At 44.6% G+C, this 24,244-nt stretch overlaps 2 protein-coding genes and 1 pseudogene across 3 annotated transcripts in view; all 3 read right to left on the reverse strand.

Annotated features, from left to right (window-relative positions):
- Window positions 1-17,099, reverse strand: part of LOC309543738 (uncharacterized protein) — a gene marked incomplete at its 3' end in the record, with an annotated part of 41,487 nt that extends 24,388 nt beyond the window's left edge. Inside the window, exons 1-6 of the mRNA XM_082276183.1 lie at window positions 17,058-17,099; window positions 16,220-16,324; window positions 16,006-16,103; window positions 15,739-15,877; window positions 15,405-15,502; window positions 15,145-15,325 (exon numbers count right to left, since the gene is read on the reverse strand). Of these exons, the coding sequence (XP_082132309.1) occupies window positions 15,145-15,325; window positions 15,405-15,502; window positions 15,739-15,877; window positions 16,006-16,103; window positions 16,220-16,253 (550 nt within the window). The 5' untranslated portion in view covers window positions 16,254-16,324; window positions 17,058-17,099. The remainder of the gene's footprint in view (window positions 1-15,144; window positions 15,326-15,404; window positions 15,503-15,738; window positions 15,878-16,005; window positions 16,104-16,219; window positions 16,325-17,057) is intronic.
- The window catches only part of LOC309543741 (uncharacterized protein), a gene marked incomplete at both ends in the record, with an annotated part of 66,894 nt that extends 43,329 nt beyond the window's left edge, over window positions 1-23,565 (reverse strand). The window contains one exon of the mRNA XM_082276184.1: window positions 22,668-23,565. Within this exon, the coding sequence (XP_082132310.1) occupies window positions 22,668-23,565 (898 nt within the window). The remainder of the gene's footprint in view (window positions 1-22,667) is intronic.
- LOC309543739 lies at window positions 1,526-6,956 on the reverse strand (annotated as a pseudogene). The gene is made up of 2 exons: window positions 6,942-6,956; window positions 1,526-2,253 (listed from the first exon to the last, which is right to left on the reverse strand). The product of its transcript is annotated as an uncharacterized misc_RNA (transcript).
- Window positions 23,566-24,244: the final 679 nt, after the last annotated feature.

Here is a 24,244-nt window from a genome sequence, read left to right on the forward strand (position 1 = left end):
GGCAGGGGAATAATGCCATCTAGTAAGAAACTTATAGTTGGCTTCTGCCGTCCGCGATGAGATTCCTGAACTATGAGACAATTGAAGAATAACCTCCTCCTGTGTCGGCGAAAGAGTACAGTTAAGATCTAATTCCCACTCTTTCAAAAAATATGGGGTGGAGCTGGGGCTTAATGCGTCTAAAGCTTTATAGAACTGTGATAGTAAGCCTTTACCTGGTTCAGAGCGTGCTAGAATTTGTTCGATCTGGTTCAGGGAGTGCATATGACGTAAGGGATGAGGGAGTGCTTTCACAAATTGCTGAAGTTGGTGATATTTCCAGCAATCCATAAATGTCTTTGGTGAAGCTTGGCATATCTTAGATAGTGGAAGTATTCCTTCCCTCCCTGTTATGTGATGCAAGAGCGTGGCGTTGGCCTGTGGGAGCCACCGGGAATATGAATGATCTTTATGACCAGCCGGAAAGAGACTATGACCTAAAATCGGCATAAGCGGTGAATTATATGAAATTTTATGGAGCTTATGAAGCCTGTCCCAGACACGGAGCACCGAACTGGTTAAAGGCGAAATAGTGTCAGCAAGACTTCTAGCCACCGGCGGTATCCAAAGTTGGGTGTATAACGAGGTGTTTGCCAACTTCTGCTCCAGCTGGACCCAGAGCTTTTCATCTGTATAAAATTTCCAGTCGGCTATCCGCACCAAGGAGACGGCGGTCAAATATCTCCCAAAATCAGGCACCGCCAACCCCCCTCGGTTTTTGCCCCGCGAGAGCGCCAGCCGGGGCTGTGAGCGGCGCCAGACATATGCTCTAACCAGAGAATTTAAGATCTTAACAAAATTGACAGGCGTATTAAACGGAAGCATTTGAAACATGAAGAGCACCCTGGGCAGCACATTCATCTTGACAACGTTCACCCTCCCTATCCAAGAGGTGGCTAAATGATGCCAATTTGCAAAGTTAACTCTAATTGTGTTAAGTAAGGAGATATAATTGGCCCGTGCTAGATCCTCAACCTGGGCAGTAATATGTACCCCTAAATATTTCCCGCACTCTGAACATGAAATAGGACGCTCGCCCCCATATGAACTTTCTGGTTTCTAAGAAATAAACCTTTGTTTGGAAAACATTTCCCGCACTCGTAACAATAAAAAGGGCACTCACCTGTGTGTAAGTAGGTGCTCTTTCTTACTTAAACATTTCCAGCACTCTGCACAAGATTAGAGACGCTCGCCTGTATGAACTTTCCGGTGTCTAACAAGTAAACATTTGAACGCAAAACATTTCCCGCACTCTGAACATAAATAGGGAAGCTCACCTGTGTGTATTCCCTAAAGGCTAAGAAGGTTTCCTTTATTATTAAAACATTTCCCGCACTCTGAACATGAATATGGAGGCTTAACTGTGTGTATTCTCTGCTGGTTAAGAAGGTTTCCTTTATGATTAAAACATTTCCCACACTCTGAAAATTAACAGGGAAGCTCACCCCTGTGCATTTTCTGATGGCTAAGAAGGTTTCCTTTATGATTAAAACCTTTCCCACATTCTGAACATGAATATGGAAGCTCCCCTGTGTGTATTCTCTGATGCCTAAGAAGATTTCCTTTCTCATTAAAATGTTTCCCACACTCCGAACATGAATAGGGACGCTCACCTGTGTGTATTCTCTGATGGCTAAGAAGGTTTCCTTTATCCTTAAAACATTTCCCGCACTCTGAACATGAATAGGGATGCTCACCTGTGTGTATTCTCTGATGGCTAAGAAGCTTTTCTTTACGATTAAAACATTTCCCGCACTCTGAACATGAATAGGGACGCTCACCTATGTGTATTCTCTGATGGCAAAGAAGGTTTCCTTTATCATTAAAACATTTCCCGCACTCTGAACATGAATAGGGATGCTCACCTGTGTGTATTCTCTGGTGATGAAGAAGGTTACCTTTTTGGCTAAAACATTTCCCGCACTCTGAACATAAAAAAGGTCGCTCCCCTGTGTGAATTTTCTGGTGCCTAAGAAGGTTTCCTTTGTGCCTAAAACATTTCCCACACTCCGAACATGAATAGGGAACCTCCCCTGTGTGTATTTTCTGATGGCTAAGAAGGCTTCTTTTTTTACTAAAACATTTCCCGCACTCTGAACATGAATAGGGAAGCTCACCTGTGTGTATTCTCTGATGGATAAGAAGGCTTCCTTTCTCATTAAAACATTTCCCAAACTCTGAACATGAATAGGGACGCTCCCCTGTGTTTATTCTCTGGTGCTGAAGAAGGTATCTTTTTTTACTAAAACATTTCCCGCACTCTGAACATGACAATGGATTCTCTCCAGTATGAACCCCTTTATGGTATAAAGAAGATTCCCTGAGATGAGATGGTTTCCCGCACCCATCGGCACTGTCAGATATTAGAGGACTATGTGAAGTATCAGGAGATTCCAATGATCTCCTCCAATGGTGAGGTCTGTCATGTATATTATGAGGAACGGGATTTACTTCTGGAGAAGATGCCATGTCATTATCTTCTGTAGTCACATCTTCCTCCGATGTCCTTCTATTCCCACCACAGAGTCCGTCTGTCAGAAGACAAGAAAAATTACCAAGAGTTTTCCACACTCATATACACTGCTCAACACTTTATAATCAGAGTATAGCATCAAGTCAGGGAAACTCCTGGGATATTCATCTGCTCAGTCAAGTAGCAGAGGGGGTTGCTACCAACAGGTGCACTAGATGGGCAACAATGAGACGACCTCCAAAACAGGAATGGTTTTACAGGTGGAGGCCACTGACATTTTCCCTACTCATCTTTTCTGAGTGTTTTTTCTTTTAAATCAGAAAAAGTTTTATTATAAAGAAAGAAAAGTCCATTCCATTCGGTACACAATATTTCCGCTTTGTACAGTCATAGACACAGCGATCGTAACCTTCATATATAGTCACTCCTGCATGTTTCCATTCCCCACCTCCACTGACTCCACCCACTCCCCCAACATCTCACTGACTCCACCCACTCCCCCAACATCTCACTGACTCCACCCACTCCCCCAACATCTCCTTGGCCTGCGCCTTATCCCATTCCCTCCTGTTTATTCATTCCTAGGACTCAGCTTTTTTTTTTTAAATCATTTTTATTGATTTTTAAACATAGAAGTAAAAATAACACAAAAATAACAGACAAGAAACAAACAAGGCAACCAAAACAACTCCCCATCCCCCCAACCCCAGTGCAATGCTCATGTACTACAATACTTATAGGAAAATGCAAAAGGAGAACCTCCCAGGAGAACCTCAACACGGCAGTGTCTCCCCCACACCGACTCTCACCCAGGTCCATACCCCAACCTCCCCCACCCTCTCACCACTGCTTGTTGTCTGCTAGGCATAGACTTCATTTGTTACCTCCCTAAGTATCAGGGGACCTACATATACTGCGGCGGTCAGCCCCTCACAGGCAAAGTGACGTACCAGTACGTCACTAGCCTGTGAGGCTCTGGGGAGCGAGCACGCACGCGCGCCGCCAGAGGCGTGCTCCCGTGCGGTCACGGACCCCCCCACGCATGTGCCCGGCGGACCCGATGTCCGCCGGGCACTCACGATTGTCCGTGACAGCGGGAGAAAGGCAGGCGGCTGATGTAAACAAGCCACCTGTCATTCTCCCCTGTGTAGGAACAGTGATCATACAGTTCTACTATGTAGGACCGTTGATCACGCCCCTAGGGACACACACCACGCCTCCCTCTCAAAAAAAGTTAACCCCTTCACTACCAGTGTCATTTTACAGTAATAGAGCATATGTATAGCACTGATTACTGTAGTAATGTCACTGGTAACCCAAAAAGTGTCAAAAATGTCAGTCAAGGGTCCGATCTGTCCGCCGCAATGTCGCAGTCCCGCAAAAAAAAAAAAAAAAAAAAAAAAATCGCAGATCGCCGCCATTACGCGTTAAAAAAAAACACAACAAAAATGACAAAAATCTTTCCCTTTGTTAGTAAACGCGATAACTTTTGCGCAAACCAATCAAAATACGCTTTTTGTGATTTTTTTTTACCAAACATATGTAGCATAAAACAAATTGGCCGAAAATGTTAAAAAATTTTGATTTTGACATTTTTTTGGGGAATTTCATATAAAAAAATGTGAAAAATATTGTTATTTTTGCAAAATTGACACTCTTTTTTTGTTTATAGCGCATGATCAAAAAAAAAAAAAAAAAAAAAAAAATCGCACAGGTGATCAAACACCACCAAAAGAAAGCTCCATTTGTGGGAAAAAAAGGATGTCAAATTTGTTTAGGTACAGCGTTGCACGACCGCGCAATTGTCCGTTAAAGTCACGCAGTGCCGAATCGCAAAATACCCCCTGGTCAGGAAGGGGGTAAAATCTTCCGGGGCTTAAGTGGTTAAACTACACTATGGTCACCCTGACATGGCAGAGTTCGGTCACCCTGACATGGCAGAGTCAGATCACATTAAACTACACTACGGTCAGCCTGACATGGCAGAGTCAGATCACATTAAACTACACTACGGTCAGCCTGACATGGCAGAGTCATGTTACCCTAAACTACACTACGGTCACCCTGACACTTTTACTATCCCTACAAAAACTAGATTTTTGAATCTAACTATAGTGGTATATAGTACCCCAACTACACTGCATATCCCTTTCCTCACACTAATAATTGCAAAATGACACTGGAGCTTTACAAGCAGCAGGAATTACAGAAATGCTTCCACTTTATTCCACAGCATCTGTATTACAGTGCTAGAGGTTTGGCAGGCTATGTTATATACTGGGGGGCGTATTCACTCCTGATTGGCCTCTGGACCCCCCTAATCACTCCAATCTGCTTTTACTGATGTTTCTGGGCCAATCACTTGCTTTTAAAGCCCAGTTCCTGTCCCATTGCATTTTGGGCGGTTCTGGTGGCCGAATTCCAAACTTTTACCGCAAAAAGTTCGGAATTCGGCCAAATTTCGAACAGCCAATGTTCGGGTCAAACCGATGGTCGACCGGAAATGTTTGATTATCCCTAATCCTGACTACTGTTGCTAAGGACACAGGATGCTGAGTTTAGTGAGGCTGGCTAGCCCGAGTTTGCTTACTTGCTTACAGAAGAAGAATGGCAGGAGAGCCCGAATGTAAAGTGTACAGTGATGTTTCAAGTTTCATCTTTGTTGCTAGGGACCAAGCCCTATTTCCAATACCCCTTTCCCTTCTATCCTAGCAAAAGGAATAGGGAAATACAATTACCACTGCTGAGTGGTTCCACTAAAGAGGGCCAACCCTCCAACTTTAAAGAAGAAGAGACCCTTGCTAAAGGAGGACTCTAGTGATACTATAACTGTGCTAAAAAGGAGATCCTTTGGGCCATCGGGCCAGGATCATGTGCCACCTCAAGTTAAAAGGACACTCTGTGGAGTAGTTAGGCCATCGGGCTGAAGAGGAAAATTCTTTGCAAAGAGACTCTTTTTACAAAGATGCCTTGTGAAGATACTATTGGGCCAATGGGCCAGTAATGGAACTGTGTTGGGTTGCTACCCAGGGAGAATGGGTAGTGGCCTGAGGTCTCTTTGGTGGGGGGTATCCTAGTGTCAGAGGCCCCTGAAGAGACTGTTAACACCCACAAGTCAGACAGGTTGCTCAGGCTCCAGCAAATACCTTGTCCTTAAGAAGACATGTAGCCTCAGTGCTACAGGTGTGAGGGACACTATGACCATCAGTCGGATGGACTCCACATGTCTTTGAGAACTTGTGGGCGTGGCTGAAATGGAAGAAGAGTCAGTGCCCGGATGCTAAAGGAACTGTGTCTGTTTCAGTCACTCATTATGGCTAGACCTGTACAGGAGTGGAGCTGAACGCCTAGTCAAGCCTACTGGAAGTGATATCTGCAAGGATGTGTAGCTAGGGATCTTGGGTGAGAAGGTCGCCTCTGAAGAGAGGGCATTCTCACTACATTAGGTAGAATGTTTTTACTATGCAAATGTTGGAAGTGCTAACCTTTAATTCTTCCTTTAAAGGCTTGCACGGGATGTCCGGGTCTGGCAAGGCCCTCCATTTTTGAAAAGTGAATGTTATAGTTAGCTAGGTTGACATGTTACCCACTCAAGCAGAGTTTTGTTTGATGGGGGGTGCATTAAGTTGTTTTGTGAATATTTGTGCAGAATATCTATATTTTTCTACATAATTTATTGTATGTACATTTGTTATCCCCCCCCCCTTTTCCAGGTTTGTGTGATACTCCATTTATTTTTGTAGGAAATTTTTGTAGGGGGGAGGCTGCCCCAGAGCCAGAGAGGACTTGGCTCATTTGGTGGGGGGGGGTGGATGTAGCACCCTCCTAGTCAGGTGCTACAGATTGAGTATAGTTTTTGGCTCTGTCTGCCTATCAGAGAAGCATCAGGTAAATTCTATATTGCACTCTGCTTATCAGGGAGCAGGATCTGTGAGTTAGGTCTGCTCAGTGTGCCCAGTGTGTGATTCATCTGGTCTAAGGGAGTGTCCCCAGCTGATCCAATTGGGAGGCACAATGGATGCTGGAGGAAACCTGGTCAATAACACACAGGCTTTTGATACAGCCCCAGGGATTGGCACAGATGGGTTGTCTCGGTGAATTGTGGGGCAGGGTATAAAAAGCCAACGGCACATGAGGTAGAGGTCTTTTGGCGGGAAGCAAAGTCCCAGAAGGAGGGTGGCGGCTGCCTCCTCTTCTGCAGCAGTTGGTGATGGTCACAGGCAGTCAGCCTGGTGAACCAGTGGAGAGGAGCTGAACCCAGAGGTCCAGGAGAGCTGACTGGAGGAGTCACTACGAGAATCTGGAAAAACTGTATCATGAGTGCAGAGGATCTTGCCCAGGGGTCTGCCCAGGAAGGGGACCCATCTGGAGTGTATAGTCAGTGGACGGGTGTCAGCTAGTACAGAGAAAGGGGGTGCTGGGGGATTACCTTGAAGAGAAACATCACTAGGAACACTTACCTCAGCTTCATTCAAGTGGCAGGCCTTGCAGCATTATCAAACTAGAAGTCCTATGAATTGTGAATAGTTAGACAATTGGAGTATCCCACTCATCCCTTCTCCCATCCCAATGTGAAATAAAACCACAAACCTTAGGTGAGTATCTTTGCGACAGGTGAGTATCTTTGCGACTGGTGAGTATCTTAGTGACTGGTTAGTATATTAGCGACTGGTGAGTACCCCAGGTTCAGTACCAGGGGAGTTAGAGGTAGAGTAGGTAAGGAATAGCAGGTCGTTAATATTATCCCCATAGAGTAGAGGGTAATAATGTCCGACAGGATTGGGGATGCCACTCAGTGCACTTCTTGCGCCATATATGCGTCCCTTGATGAACCAATCGAGGGCGAATACTGCTGTGCAAGATGTAAGCGACTTGTTGCTCTGGAAGCCCAGATCCTGGATCTAGAGAACACAGTGGCAACACTGCGTAGCATCAACAACCTGGAAAGGAGCTTGGACATTACCCATCAGGCGCTGGCAGGGGCCAGCATAGAGGAGGGAGGAGAAGAGGTGACGCAGGCATCAGTGGTAGGCAGTTGGGTTACCGTTAGGAAGGGTAGAGGGATGAGTGTCAGGGAGGCCAGTCCTGAGTTGATAGACCCTAACAAATTTGCCACGTTGCAGGTTGAGGGGAATATCAGCTCAGGTGTGGCAGTGCTGGAGCAGGGGCCCTCCCCCAGCTGCCAGGGGAGGGGCGGCTCCAGTAAGAAGGGGGGCCGTGACTCAGGAAAGGTTAGACAGGTTGTGGTAGTTGGGGACTCAATTATCAAGAGGACAGAGAGGGCAATCTGTAAAAAAGATCTCGGTAGCCCAACAGTTTGTTGTTTACCGGGCGTCCGAGTTCGGCATATCGCAGATCTGGCAGACAGATTGATGTGCGGGGCTGGGGATGACCCAGCGGTCATGGTGCATGTGGGCACTAATGACAAAGTTAAAAGGTAGGTGGAGGATCCTAAAGAACGATTTCAGGGACTTAGGTAATAGACTGAGGAATAGGACCTCCAAGGTGGTTTTCTCTGAAATACTGCCTGTACCTCGAGCCACACAGGAGAGGCAGAAGGAGATTAGGGAACTTAACAAGTGGCTGAGGAATTGGTGTAGGAAGGAGGGGTTTGGGTTCCTGGAGAACTGGGCTGACTTCTCAGTCAGCTACCGGCTCTTTAATAAGGATGGGCTGCACCTTAATGGGGACGGTACAGCTCTTTTGGGGAGAAAGATGGCCACCAAGTTGGAGGGGCTTTTAAACTAGGAGACGGGGGGGGGGAGGGCTCAGAAGTAGAAGTCAGTGAGGAGGGAGCAAAGGACTGAAGGCTATTGTAGGGTCAGCAGCGACAGTAGGTCCACAACGTCAATTGGCAGGTCTGTGCGGGAAAATCTCAGACCAAACAGGAATAAACATAACCGCCAATCACGTTTAACTTCCGTAAAACTAAGAGGGGTATATGCTAATACCAGGAGCCTAGCTAATAAAATGGATGAGTTGGAAATGTTAGTACATGAGAATGACATAGACCTTGTGGGAATAACAGAGACTTGGTTCGACCCCTCACATGACTGGCTGGCCAATATTCAAGGGTATTCGGTGTACCGGAAGGACAGGGTAGGAAAAAGAGGGGGAGGGGTATGTCTCTATGTCAAGAACAATGTAAAGGTGATAGAGAGGAGTGACATTACGGATGGGATGAGCATGGATTTAGAATCTGTGTGGGTAGAACTCCATAGGGAAGGAGAAAAGGGAAAAGTAATTGTGGGGGTTTGCTATAGGCCACCTAACCAAGAGGAGGAGGTAGAGCTAGAATTTTTAGCACTAATGGGTAAAATGGCAAAATTGGGATCAGTCATTATATTGGGGGACTTCAATTATCCTGACATTGACTGGGATGAGGGGACTGCACACTCACAGAAGGCCCGTCTATTCACGGAAACCTTACAGGATAATTACATGTCACAGTTGGTGGATTCTCCTACTAGAGAAAACGCAATCTTGGATCTATTGATCACTAATGACCCAGACCTAATCTCGGAGGTAGGAGTCCAGGACTAAGGACTACCTGGGCTCTAGCGATCACAGGATGATCCCATTTAGTATAAATAACAATATAACAAGGCAAGAGGGGAACATAAGAACCCTAAATTTCAGAAGGGCAAACTTTCCAAAATTGTGCTCATTGATGGAAAGGGTAAACTGGGACCGAACCCTGGGATCCCTGACCACAGAGGAAAAATGGGAATGCTTTAGGAACATATTAAGCAAAGGCATCTTGCAGTGCATTCCTATGGGAAATAAATTTAGAAGAGACAAAGCCAAACCTGGCTGGCTAAACCGTAGCGTTAAAAAACTTATTAGGGGAAAAAAATTGGCCTTCAGGAAATATAAATCAGAAGGCACAGTATCGGCTTTCGAGCAATACAAGGAGGCAAATAAGAAAAGTAAACAAGAAATCAGGATGGCTAAAATCAACTTTGAGAGACAAATAGCGGAGGATAGTAAAAAAAACCCAAAGAAATTCTTTAAATATATCAACAGCAAAAAAACTTGGGCAGAGCACATTGCACACATAATTAACGATGATGGGAGGATGGTTACAGAGGACACTGAAAAAGCAACCGTGTTGAATGCTTTTTTCTCGTCAGTCTTTACACAGGAAAAGGAGGGGTACACTGACCATGACTGTATGGGGTGCACTGACCATGACTGTATGGGGTACACTGACCATGACTGTATGGTTAGTAGTAATACACAGGACTTGCCACTATGGCTAATAGAGGGTGAAATCAGGGAAAGGCTGGACAAACTTAACACAAACAAATCACCAGGTCCGGATGGCGTACATTCGAGAGTACTCAAGGAACTCAGTAAGGTTATATCCAGACCACTGTTCCTGATCTTTGCTGACAGTATTATGACAGGAGATGTACCAGGGGATTGGAGGAAGGCAAACGTGATTCCGATATTCAAAAAGGGCCAGAGGCATATACCGGGAAATTATAGGCCTGTCAGTCTGACATCAGTAGTATGTAAACTTCTGGAGGGGATGGTAAGGGACTATATTGTAGAGTATGCTAAAGACAACATCATCAGCAGTAATCAGCACGGGTTTACAAATGGGCGTTCTTGTCAAACCAATCTGCTAACATTCTACGAGGAGGTGAGCTGTGAGCTGGATAGGGGCAGACCAGTGGATGTGGTGTACTTGGATTTCGCTAAGGCGTTTGATACAGTTCCCCACAAGCGCTTAATTTATAAAATAAGGTCTGCAGGTAGTATCAACAGCAGGGTTTGCTCTTTGATACAGAACTGGCTAAAAAGGCGTGTCCAAAGGGCGGTAATAAACAGCGCATACTCAGACTGGTCTGAGGTAGTAAGCGGGGTGCCCCAGGGCTCAGTTCTGGGACCAACCTTGTTCAATTTATTCATAAACAGCATTGAGGACGGGATCAGTAGTTCTATATCAGTTTTTGCAGATGACACAAAATTGGCCAGGGCAATAACTGCACAGCATGAAGCAGATATCCTACAGAATGACCTGGACAAAATAACGGAGTGGGCAACGACATGGCAAATGAGGTTTAATGTGGAGAAGTGTAAGGTTTTGCACTTGGGGACAAAAAACATAAAAACACAATACACATTAGGAGGGGAACCCTTGGGGGAATAAAAAATGGAGAAAGATCTGGGAGTCTTGGTTGATGATAGATTAGGCAATAGCATGCAATGTCAAGCGGCAGCTGCCCAGGCCAGCAGAATATTAGCATGCGTAAAGAAAGGGATGTATTCCAGAGATAAGTCTATAATCCTTCCACTTTATAAAACTCTGGTCCGACCGCATCTGGAGTATTCTGTCCAGTTCTGGCCGCCAGTCCTCAGGAGGGATGTGTTGGAGCTGGAGAGAGTCCAGAAAAGGGCAACTAACCTGATTAGGGGATTGGAGGACCTTAACTTTGAAGAGCGGCTGCAATCGCTCGATTTATTCTCCCTGGAGAAGAGACGCCTTAGGGGGGACATGATAGCAATTTATAAATATCTCAATGGGGATCTCAGCTTAGAAAAAAAGCTGTTCATTCGAAGGGATTGCATGAGGACTCGAGGGCATACAAATTAGATGAGAAGCGTTTTAACCTCAGGCAACGTGGGGGGCTCTTTACTGTTAGTGCTACAAGATTGTGGAATTCTCTACCACAAGAGGTGGTTTCTGCGGGTAGTATGGTGGCTTTCAAAAGTCTCTTAGACTTACATCTCCAGGATCAGGACATTAAGGGCTATGTGAGATGATTACAGCCACACACACATACACAGGTTGAACTGGATGGACTATTGTCTTTATTCAACCTCACCTACTATGTAACTATGTAACTACCCCTAGACTGATCATTGACTGAGCCAAGAACATAAAGTGTTACGATTTCTGCACATTCTGCAAGCAGTTGCTATGGGTAACCCAAGGGAATCCTTGAAGTGTGAAAATTCAGCAGTCCTCTAGGGGGCAGTGCTACACCTTATATACAATTCTTCATTTATTCAAGAAGTCTGCCGGGCTGGGGGGGGGGGGGGGGGGGGGAGGGAAATCGGGGGCCCGTCCCTTGGCTCTTTCCAACCACAACCCCACATAGGCACACGCTCATTCATCCGGCTCCTTGCTGGTGAGCGTCTTAGCATTTTTTTTGCCATCTCTTAGTAAATTGAGGCCTCTCTCTGTGGGATTGCCCCCTTCTCTTTCCCTCTCTCATATTCTTTGCTTGCCTGACTTTCCTTCCTTCCTCTCTCATACCATCTTTGCCTCTCCTCTTTATCTCCATTCTCTTCATACCCCCCCCCCTGCCCCCTACTACTTAGGGCAACACCATGCTAAATTGGATCTCCCAGATCTATTCTGCCCCTGTCGCCCAGGTTAAGGTGAACGGTATCTTATCGGACTACTTCACTATTACGAGTGGGACAAGACAGGGGTGCCCCCTGTCACCCTTACTCTTCGCATTATCACTAGAAACCTTTTTATGTAGAATACGCCTCCACCCGGATATCTCAGGCATGACCTAGCAGAAAATATCAGCGTATCCAGACGAAATGTTATTTTCCCTCATAAATCCCATAATTTCTCTACCGAATCTTCTTCACGAGTTTGAGGTATATGGCACTCTGTCCAATCTAAATATCAACTTTACTAAATCTGAAGCTATGGGAGTAGGCTTATCAAACCCCCTCCTCCACCATCTGTGATTGATTTTTAGGCTAAAATGGATGAACTCAGCACTGAAATACCTGGGCACTCTCATACCACCCAAATTTTCACCCATCTTCACGCTCAACTATCTCCCCCTCCTAAACAAAGTCCACATTCTATAAGATAAATTGAATTCTGGCCTCCATTCATGGTTTGGAAGATGCAACGTTATTAACCACTTAAGCCCCAGCCCTATTTCGGACACTTTTTGTTCACGCGTTAAAACCAGTATTTTTTCCTAGAAAACTACATAGAACCCCCAAACATTATATATATTTTTTTAGCAAAGACTCTGGAGAATAAAATGTCGGTCATTGTAATATTTTTTATCACGCGGTATTTGCGCAGCGGTCTTTAAAGCGCCATTTTTTTGGAAAATTTTTGAAAAATCACATTTCACTAATTTTAAAAAATACTAAACAGTAAAGTTAGCCCATTTTTTTTGTATATTGTGAAAGAACATGTCATGCCGAGTAAATAGATACCCAACATGTCACGGTTTAAAATTGCGCCCCCCCCCGTGGGATCGCGACAAACTACGGTCAATAGAGATCTCAATCTGCGATGCTTTTAATTTATTTAACGGTTACCAGTTTTGAGTTAGAGTGTAGCTCTTTTTTTTAAATTATTGCTCACGCTCTGGCGATCGCGGCGATACCTCACATGTGTGGTTTGAACAGCGATTTCATTTGCGGCTCGACTTCCGTATACGTTTATTTGTGCGCGAGCTAACGGTGACGGGGGCGGCTAAATTTTTTTTTTTTTTTTTTTCCCCCATTTATTTTATTTATTTTTTTAACTTTATTAAAGTTTTAAAAAAAAAAAAAATCTGATCACTTTTATTGCTGTCACAAGCAATGTAAACATCCCTTGTGACAGCAATATGTGTGACAGGTACACTTTATGGAGGGATCGAGGGTCTAAAAGACCCCAAACCCCTCCACTACACTTCCCTGTATGCAAAACGCCGAAAACGGCGTTTTTGCATACAGCCGTTTTTCAAATTTGCCGCCTTTTGCAGCACAGTAACCCGGACGTGACGTCATGGACGCCGCCTCCGGGTTACGTCATCGGAGACCCGATCGATGCCGTTTCCGGCATTCATCGGGACTCCATCCAGCCGGCGGACGTGCCGGCTGGGTGCTCGGGGCTCCTGGTGGGACGGGAGCCCCGAGCAAAGCCACGGGTACCGATCGAGCAGCTCCCGAGCCGCATCGGTCGGTACCGACGGAAAGCCAACCGTCGGCTCTAAACCACGGTACCGGGATGGTGCCTCTAGCTAGAGGCATCATCCCGGTACACTACCGCAAAGTTTACTGACGTAGCCCTACGTTAGTATGCGGTAAGTGGTTAAAATATGCATACTCCCTAAGTTCCTATACCTCTTTCAAGCACTTCCGATATTCATCTCTTCACAATACTTTAAACAAGATGACACCCTACTAGTGGATTTTATCTGGGCACATAAGCGACCTAGGCTATGTAGGAGACTACTCTTACTTCCTAAACGACTAGGTGGAACGAACGATATACCAAAACCTGGGGTCAATGGAATATATTTGTCCTCTCTGATGAAGGCTGCTCTTTAATTGAGGGAGGCACTACTAAAGAGACCTCATGTTGAGTTTGGGGGAGCTCTAAAATATTGGTGGAAAGTATTGCTGATGTAGGGCCATAGCTTTACCAATGCTAACCTTCCTACACCCCCCCCCCCCTTCCACACCTCCTTACCCCTTCCCCCCTCATCCCACCTACTTATCCTCTGCTGCCTTTCTCTAGGTTTCTTTTACTTCCCTCTCTCTTTCCACTACTTATTCGCTTTACTCCTTCCTTCTTCTTCTATACGTTATGCGAAACTGGAACAGACAACTCCGGGTACTTTCTAGTCCTGCATAACTCCTCCCATTAGAGGAATTGTAGAACACCTCTTATTCTACTACTGATGTAGATCTCAAATGTATAAATTATTTGTCTTCAATGTTGTAATGCACTGTCTCAGCATATGTTCTATAAGGAATGTTACTGTTTATTATGCCTGGAAGTTGTCTTTTATATAAATAAAAGAATTGAAAAAAAAAAAAAAGATATCTGACATGGATCAATGATACAACCTTACCCAACCAAACATCACTAAGTAATAATGCTATCGAAATGATGACAATTTTATTGTTTGGAATATGATGTTATATTAAGGATTGGAGATGGATCTTTCATGTGGTGTACAGTATCTCCTCATTTGTTGGGAACATGGTATTATATTGAGGAATGGCGATGGACCTTTCATATGGTGTACTGTATCTCCTCCTCGTTTGTTTGGAACAAGACATTAGACTCAGGCATGGGGCAGAAGACCCAAAACTCATAACCTAGGTGCCTATATCATGCACATTTTATTTGCCAGCCGAATCCCAGAATCTCCATAAATCCAGTCTATAGACATAAATTGTGTCTGCAGCACAGAGAAGGAAGATTATCCGAGAGAAATACAGGAATACAGGATGGGGAACACAGCTCAGGAAAGTGACCAGGGTATTACAGGCTGATATCACACAGTTCCCGCCCTACTCTGGACCAATCAGTGAGCAGTATGGGTGGAGGAATGTATTTAGTGTTAATGACCCACCTGTGCTGATCTCTGTAGGAGTGTCCTCCTCTATAAATGTCCCCGTTATTCCATCCTCCTCCATAGACTGCTGATCATCCCTCTCATACCTCTCTTCTTCTTCTGCTTTAACCTCAAATTCTATATCGATTGGATCTCCACTCTAGATCAAGAAAATGAAAGAATATCATCTGTAAAATATAAGATTTATTAATGTGACATCGCATAAAAATACACACATTGTCTCCATGAGTCTGTGTTTTATAATCTCTGTCTCACCAACCTTGTAACAGTGAGGGATGGTGTGACCTTCCTGTGTGGAATCCCGGGAATACAGAGGACAGGGACATCTCTCTGGTGGGTTCCTGGTATTAGGTGGCTCCATCATATCCTTGTGTCCTTCTGAAAACTCCTCCATCACTCCATACTCCTCATCCTCCTCTTTATACTCTTCTTTAACATCAATATTATCATCCCCAAGATTTCCACTCTAAATAAATAATAAAACATTTCTTGTAACAAATATACTGTGTATAAATCAGAACCACCAATAATTGTCAGTCAGCTACCTGATGATGGTGGGGGATGGTGTGACCTTCCTGTGTGGAATCCCGGGAATACAGAGGAGGGGGACATCTCTCTGGTGGGTTCCCATTACTGGATCCATCTGTAGGAAACACACACACTGACTGAATACATTGTTTCTATGTGTTTATCAGATGATGGGGGATCTAGGTGGATCCTCCGTACTGCTCTCTCCTTTACAATAAAGTCTCCTCTTACCCGGTGATGTGAGGGGCGGCTGATTCTCCATCATGATGTCTTTGTAGAAGTGGATCTACAGATCCTCAAACATCAATCCATATACCCAAACAGTTTTTGTATTTAGTGGCCATCACTCACCTGTGCTGATGTCTGGAGAAGATTCCTCCTCTTTAACTTTGTCCATCATCCCAACCTCTTCCCTGAACTGCTGATCACCCCTCACATACGTCTCTTCTTCCTCTTTAACCTCATCTTTTATATCTATCAGATTTTCATTCTAAACAAACAAAATAGCAGGGAATGGTTTCTTTAAAATATGAGCACAAATAACCTTATACCGAAAAGTGGAATATATTTTCATACAGTCAGATCACTTTTACGATCTCGACATCCATCTTCACCTACCTGATGATGGTGAGGGATGGTGTGACCTTCCTGTGTGGAATCCCAGGAATACAGAGGAGGGGGACATCTCTCTGGTGGGTTCCCATTACTGGATCCATCTGTAGGAAACACACACACTGACTGAATACATTGTTTCTATGTGTTTATCAGATGATGGGGGATCTAGGTGGACCCTCCGTACTGCTCTATCCTTTACAATAAAGTCTCCTCTTACCTGGTGATGTGAGGGGCGGCTGATTCTCCATCATGACGTCCTTGTAGAGATCCTTGTGTCCTTCTAAGAATCTTCTGAGAATTCTCCTCACCTCTCTGGTCAGGTCTGTGTTTTACTAATAGAAATAAGAGTGATGTCATGTGACCTCCCAGAATCCTCCTCACCTCTCCGGTCAGGTCTGTTCTTTATTAATTGAGATAAGAGCGATATCATGAGAGACGCGAGAGAAAGCAAGGTTCAGCATTGGGTCTGGGTGAAGAGTGGGGGACAGAAGCGTCAAATATGGGGTGTGAGGAGTGGAGATATGCAATGTTGAATAAGGGAATGAGGAGTGGGGGACAACAGTGTCAGTGGGGGTAGTGGAATATAGGTGAGCAGTGTGGGAAAGGGGGTGAGGAAAGGGGAACAACAGTGTTGGATGAGGAATGAAAAGTAGGGAACAGGGGTGATAGATGGGGGTGAGGAATGGGGGACAGCGGTGTTAGATGGGAGTGAGGAGTGGGGGCCCAGTTGGTGTTGGGGCAGAGGACGGGATTAATGTTAGTAGTGACGAGGGAGGAAAGCTGCTGAATATTTCCAGAGGTGAGTGTCGGGGTCACCCCGAGCTCTGCCTCTTCCCCAGATAGATTATGAGTACCTCGGCTCTGCCTGGTGAGGGCGCTAGGAGAGCTTGAGAAAGTTTTGCTGCTCATCCTACTTATGTGATTTCGCCGGGGGACTGCAATCTGATTCTCAGTGTTATGCGTTCCTCTGTTTCTGCTCCCCCGACATAAACATGGAAGGAGAACATTTTCTTTTTGTAATTAAAGATTATATATAGAAAATAATATCTTATTACCTCCTCTGCTGCCACTTCCAGCTACGTCTCCTCTCTACTTCCTTCAGCCTTGCCACTGAAATTCCTATTTATAGCTGACATCACTTCCTCTGTGGACCTACATCACTTCCTGTCAGTATCTCACATCACTTCCTGTCAGTATCTTACATCACTTCCTGTCAGTATCTTACATTACTTCCTGTCTATACCTCATATCACTTCCTGTCTGTGCGTTCCATCTGAGAGAAGTCAGTTCACCACCTTGTGGACCATATTGTAAGGTGACCAGATTTTTAAAATGAAATCCAGGGACATATTACTTTTTTTTGCAAATGGTAAACTATTTTATGAGCATATTTCCTTAAAATAATCTATGCGGTGTATGTGGGATGTGTTTATGGAATGATTGTATGATATATATGTTATTTCTCACATTTCCTCCATGACATAGAAAAAAAAAAGATAAAGATACTTTTTAGAATTTTTTGGGATAGGGCTACCAAATGTTAGGAAGATAAGATAGAGGAAAAACTTGGAGGGGGGGATGGGGCGGCTAAATTCAAATCTAATCCGGGCAGAAGTGATGGTGTCACCCTCTGCAAAAGGTAAGAAATACTGCAGAGCGGCAATGTGCAAATAGTGGTGAAACACCCGATATATAAGCATAATAAAATGTAAAATATGCACATTAATTGTACTATTTATTATTATGGGGGAGGGGGTTCACCACTATTTGCACATTGCAGCACTGCAATATTTCTTACCTTTTGCAGAGAGGGTGACATCATCACTACTATATTGTAATACATTGGTGGATTTGCACAGGATATTCATTTATAGGTTTTACCATTATAAGTCCATTTGTAGAATTTTATAGATGAAGTGTAGGGCAGTGCTGCATATTTTGTTTTTTATTGTTGCACGTTAGATGAGGAAATCAGCTAACAAGATTCTCTTATTGCTTTTGAGATTTTTTTAGTTGCATGGTAGTTTTACTTGATTTGTTATGTCCCCCTGTGGACTGGTAACCAGTGGCCCTGCATATTGATGGTCAGTGTGCCCCCTGTATGCTGGTGGTCAGTGTGCCCCCTGTATGCTGGTGGTCAGTGTGCCCCCTGTATGCTGGTGGTCAGTGTGCCCCCTGTATGCTGGTGGTCAGTGTGCCCCCTTTATGCTGGTAATCAGTGTGTCCCCTTTATGCTGGTGGTCAGTGTGCCCCCTGTATGCTGGTGACCAGTGTGTCCCCTTTATGCTGGTGGTCAGTGTGCCCCCTGTATGCTGGTGACCAGTGTGCCCCTGTATGCTGGTGGTCAGTGTGCCCCCTGTATGCTGGTGGTCAGTGTGCCCCCTGTATGCTGGAGGTCAGTGTGCCCCCTGTATGCTAGTGGTCAGTGTGCCCCCTGTATGCTGGTGGTCAGTGTGCCCCCTGTATGCTGGTGGTCAGTGAGCCCCCTGTATGCTGGAGGTCAGTGTGCCCCCTGTATGCTGGAGGTCAGTGTGCCCCCTGTATGCTGGAGGTCAGTGTGCCCCCTGTATGCTGGTGCTACATGCAGGGTGCAGGAGGATTGTACCCTAGGAGAGAGTTCTGAAGAACAAATTGTAACGCCCCCAACGCCCCACACAAGTAACTGCCTCTTTTGTTGGGATTCCCAAGGAAGATGATCTTATTCCACCCGCTGACACTATTCGGTTGCCCACTGATTTCTTATTGGCCTATTGTGAGAGTGACTCAGACCTTTCTAGTAATTTGTATAGTCAGCTGTTCGAAGGTGCATTTATTGGCCAGTTGTCAGCTGTTATTAGTTCCACACAACACTGCTGTTAGTTTTAATTATGTGGTACTTTATATCTCAATGGAGTCTCCCACTTAGGAGTCCCATCATCTTTGGGGACCAAAGACATTCAAGTGGGGGGAGGATGTAGCCAAGTGAAGAAATCGCTACCAGCATAGTTAAGGCTTATATACTGTTCCTTTTAGTTTGTTTCTTATTTTGAGTTTCTCCTGAAGAGTGGCGTGTTGGATTGTGGAATATATAGTCCAGTGGAGGATGAAGACTGTGCAATGTGGGCCAAATGGAACTATCCTCCTAGGGAGATGCGGGTTCCGTGGGGGATTATGGGAGAGTCTATAAATAAGGGGAGGAGTCGGATGTTCGCTCTCTTGCCTCAGGGACCGCGTGCGGTGTGGATGTGCCGGAGAACCGCTGTGGAGAGCAGAGCGAGTAGAGGCTGTGGCCTAGTGCGGAGACACCTTGGAGAGGTGGCGGATGTCACAGAGGAGTGACTGATTTAGAGCGGAGACACCTTGGAGAGGTGGCAGAAGTTACAGAGAGGTGACCAGCCTGGTGCGGAGGACTGTCAGAGAGCAGTGTAAGAGGATTGGGTGAGAGATACCTAATTGTAGTGAGCACAGCAGCTCACAGACAAAGTGAAAGGGTCTGTGACGCAGCAGAGACACAGAGAGGGCTTTAATGTAGTGGAGGGGTTGCCATGGGACACTCCTGATCTTTCATATTGCTTGGCGAACCGGGAGGCCTCATCTGTACACATACAGTGGTTTATACTGACTTCATTGTAGACAGAGCCTGGATTACAAATACCCCTTTTTCCCTTTAGATTACAAATATTATTCATGGAATGATTAGAGCTCCAACTGCTGACGAAGATTAGCAAGGTCATGCCCAAGAAGAGACTCATTTAATTCATAGGAAAGGGGGCCCCCTATAGGTGATAGAGTGCACTCTTTCAGGTTATTTTTAAGATTGATATAGATTCTCTTGAGATATATCCATGCAGCTGAGTTAGTCAGATCCAACTGTTTTATCTACAGTTAATATAGAGTCAAACATCTGATTTGTCACTCTCACACATTTATAAGAGGAATTGAATCATTATTATATTCATATACTTCTTCAGTTAGATATTGTTAAATCTAGTTGTAGCTGACATTATTGGTGTATGAGATTCTGAGTCTTGGGCCACTCAGTGATTCTGGGACTTTAAGATTCAGAATCTCACTTTGGTTCTTTGCACTCATACTTCCTGTAGTGTTGAAACTATATCTGTTCATTTCCTTCTTAAGTCAGTAAACTGATATATTGCTATTCAAGTGTCATTGTTGTTTCTCTGAACTACCATGTCAGAACCCATAGTATCAAGCGGGTTGGAGGTGCCTCAGGGTCAAGGGAGTGTGGAGGAAATGAACATATTCAGCAGCCCCTGTGGGGGGCACGCTACATATATATAATCTCTGTGCGCCAGTTTCTCCTTCCTTCATTAGCAGAAACACAGGATCTCCATCTTCCCTACTACGAGAACGGCGATCTGCCTTGTTTATATTGGCAGACAACTGTTCCGCCTCTCTCAGGAACGATTACTGGGTACCGACGGACACCGTGTCCGCCGGATCCGCTGATTGACCACCGGCGGCGCGTGTGCACGCCCCAGACCCGGAAAAGCAGATGATGGACAGGTACGTGATTTTGCGCAGAACGGCTGCCCTACAAAGTACATGTATGTGGGGCAGTCAAAGAAAAAAGTCTCCCTGATAAAGAGAGATGCTATGATTTGGTGGATTACATGCAGAACTCCTGGGCCCAGCTGAGGACATTTATAGCCGTATGCCCCGTACACACGTGCAGATTATCTGAAGACTTTTGTCTTCAGATTTAACTTTTCTATGTAGTGCAAGGGCCTGCCGGATTGCATACAAATTGAAAGTGTTTAGGTTTGACCTCATATTATATGGTTTTGGTAAGTCTGCAGACAAAAGTCTTCAGATAATCTGCACGTGTGTATGGGGCATTAAGATTGAAGATGTGGTGGATGTCTCCTTTTGGTTTGGGAACTGTGGACAGAGAAGAACTCCTGGAACTCTTCTGGCCTTAGCTCAGTGAGATAGAGTTTGGAAGACTAATGTCATAGACAGGTTGCCAAAAAGTTTAGGGCTTTAGAAAGGGCCTCCAATGGCTGTCAATGTGGTGCCTTCTCCACTCTCCATCTCACTAATAAAACCCCAATGGATGACTCTCTATGAACTGATCACATTCCAATCACCGATCATCTAATCATTGGTAAAAAAGAAGACTCGGCACAGAATATTGTACGAAGAGTTTTTATTGTACAAGATCAGAATAAGCGATTACCACACAGTAATGATATGAATAAAATAAAGCTTAAATCTTTTATAACAGAATTAACAAATGTGTCAAATATATTAATAATCATACATTGGTTGGACCAATAATAATCCGGCTAATTCAATAAATTAAAAGAAGCAAAAAATTTAAGCAAGCAATCATCAGGTATGCATTCTTGACCGTGATGCGATTGAGGAATCTATAATCAATGCAAGATCTCAACTCCCCGCCTTCTAAGAAGGTTCACCAGTGAAAGTTAATCCTGATTGGCTGCTGTGGGTTAATGCATGTTACAGGGATCTTTTTCCATCCAGTAGGTTAGATCTATATACATATTTATAAGTAGAACACAAAAAGAATGTATTGTCAGAATTGTTTGTCTGCTGCCCCATGTATTGTCATGAATGCCCACTTGTTGCCCCCATGTATTACCAACAGGTACGCACACCGTGGTGAAGAAGCACGATATTACGTGTGAAACGCGTCCACCTTTCTGTATCCCGTATTGACTGTCTGCAATAAATATCATCGCTATTACCTGTTGGAGTGCCACCATTTTCATTGGTTTTATGCCCCATATATTGTCAGGATTGCCCACTTATTACCCCATGTATTGTGCGGATTGCCCACCTGTTGCCCCATGTTTTGTCTTAATTGCTCACTTGTTGCCCCATGTATTGTCATGGTTTCCCGCCTGTTGTCTCATGTGGGGATGGATCGGTAAAGGTAGACAGTTGAGTCATTATTTTACCACCCCCCTTAAGCTTAAATGGCAGCCGGATGGGGCGGTACACATGGCACTGCAATTTGCGGCTGCTGCAAACCTCGCACCCCCCGGTCACATTGGGCAATGCTATTTAACTGAATGGGGTTGTGCCGCAACAGCCCCGATGCATACGGTTGCGGCGTACTGGCGTGGGCTTTACAGGGTTAACATAAGGGCTCCCAGCTGCCTGCCAACCCCACAGCGGGTCAGAGGGCGATGCGGGTGTAAACCAACCCTGAGTGGACTGTGGGTGTTTCACATTTGTTTATGGACTAAACAGTTCCACCCGTTACAATCCAGCGTCCATTTCCCGTAGTACCAGCAGGGGGTGCACTCTGATGTTTCATTATATTTCCTTTATTTTTAAACATTTCCCGCACTCTGAACACGAAATAGGACGCTTGCCTGTATGAACTTTCTGGTTTCTAAGATATAAACCTTTGTTTGGAAACATTTCCCGCACTCATAACAATAAAAAGGGCGCTCACCTGTGTGTAAGTAGGTGTTCTTTCTTAGTTAAACATTTCCCACACTCTGCACAAGATTAGAGACGCTCGCCTGTATGAACTTTCTGGTGTCTAATAAGTAAACATTTGTGCGCAAAACATTTCCCACACTCTGAACATGAATAGGGACGCTCACCTGTATGTATTCTCTGATGGCTAAGAAGGTTTTCTTTACGATTGAAACATTTCCCGCACTCTGAACATGAAAAGGGACGCTCACCTGTGTGTATTCTCTGATGGATAAGAAGGGTTCCTTTTTCATTAAAACATTTTCCGCACTCTGAACATGAATAGGGACGCTCCCCTGTGTGAATTCTCTGATGCTTAAGAAAGTGTGCTTTGTGACTAAAACATTTCCCGCACTCTGAACATGAATAGGGAAGCTCACCCGTGTGTATTCTCTGATGGCTAAGAAGGTTTCTTTTATGATTAAAACATTTCCCGCACTCAGAACATGAATAAGGACGCTCACCTGTGTGTATTCTCTGATAGCTAAGAAGGTCTTCTTTTCGACTAAAACCTTTCCCGCACTCTGAACATGAATAGGGATGTTCCCCTGTGTGTATTCTCTGATGGCTAAGAAGGTCTCTTTTATGATTAAAACATTTCCCACACTCTGAACATGAATAGGGACGCTCTCCTGTGTGTATTCTCTGATGCTGAAGAAAGTGTGCTTTGTGATTAAAAGATTTCCCGCACTCTGAACATGAATAGGGACGCTCACCCGTGTGTATTCTCTGATGGCTAAGAAGGTGTTCTTTTCGACTAAAACATTTCCCGCACTCTGAACATGAATAGGGACGCTCCCCTGTGTGTATTCTCTGATGGCTAAGAAGGTTTCCTTTCGAAATAAAACACTTCCCGCACACTGAACATGAATAGGGACACTCACCTGTGTGTAGTCTCTGATGGCTAAGAAAGCTTATTTTATTATTAAAACATTTCCTGCACTCTGAACATGAATAGGGACGCTCCCCTGTGTGAATTCTCAGATGGCGAAGAAGGTGTCCTTTTTGATTAAAACATTTCCCGCACTCTGAACATGAAAAAGGTTGCTCCCCTGTGTGAATTCTCTGGTGCTGAAGAAGGTATCTTTTCTGTTTAAAATATTTCCCGCACTGTAAACATGAATAGGGTAGGTCACCTGTGTGTATTCTCTGATGGCTAAGAAGGCTTTTTTTGTATTTATAACATTTGCCGCACTCTGAACATGACAATGAATTCTCTCCTGTATGAACCCCTTTATGGTATAAAGAAGATTCCCTGAGATGAGATGGTTTCCCGCACCCGTCGGCACTGTCAGATTTTAGAGGACTATGTGAAATATCAGGAGATTCCAATGATCTCCTCCAATGGTGAGGTCTGTCATGTATATTATGAGGAACGGGATTTACTTCTGGAGAAGATGCCATGTCATTATCTTCTGTAGTCACATCTTCCTCCGATGTCCTTCTATTCCCACCACAGAGTCCGTCTGTCAGAAGACAAGAAAAATTACCAAGAGTTTTCCACACTCATATACACTGCTCAACACTTTAAAATCAGAGTATAGCATCAAGTCAGGGAAACTCCTGCTGGGATATTTATCTGGTCAGTGAAGTAGCAGAGGGGGTTGTTACCAACAGGTGCACTAGATGGGCAACAATGAGACGACCTCCAAAACAGGAATGGTTTTACAGGTGGAGGCCACTGACATTTTTCCTACTCATCTTTTCTGAGTGTTTGTCACTACTTTTGCATTTGGCTGGGGTCAGTGTCACTTCTGGTATAGGTATTTTTCAGGAGTAATATATGTCG

Source organism: Pelophylax lessonae (assembly GCF_965119305.1).
Source record: "Pelophylax lessonae genome assembly, contig: HAP1_SCAFFOLD_336, whole genome shotgun sequence".
Taxonomy (NCBI): domain Eukaryota; kingdom Metazoa; phylum Chordata; class Amphibia; order Anura; family Ranidae; genus Pelophylax; species Pelophylax lessonae.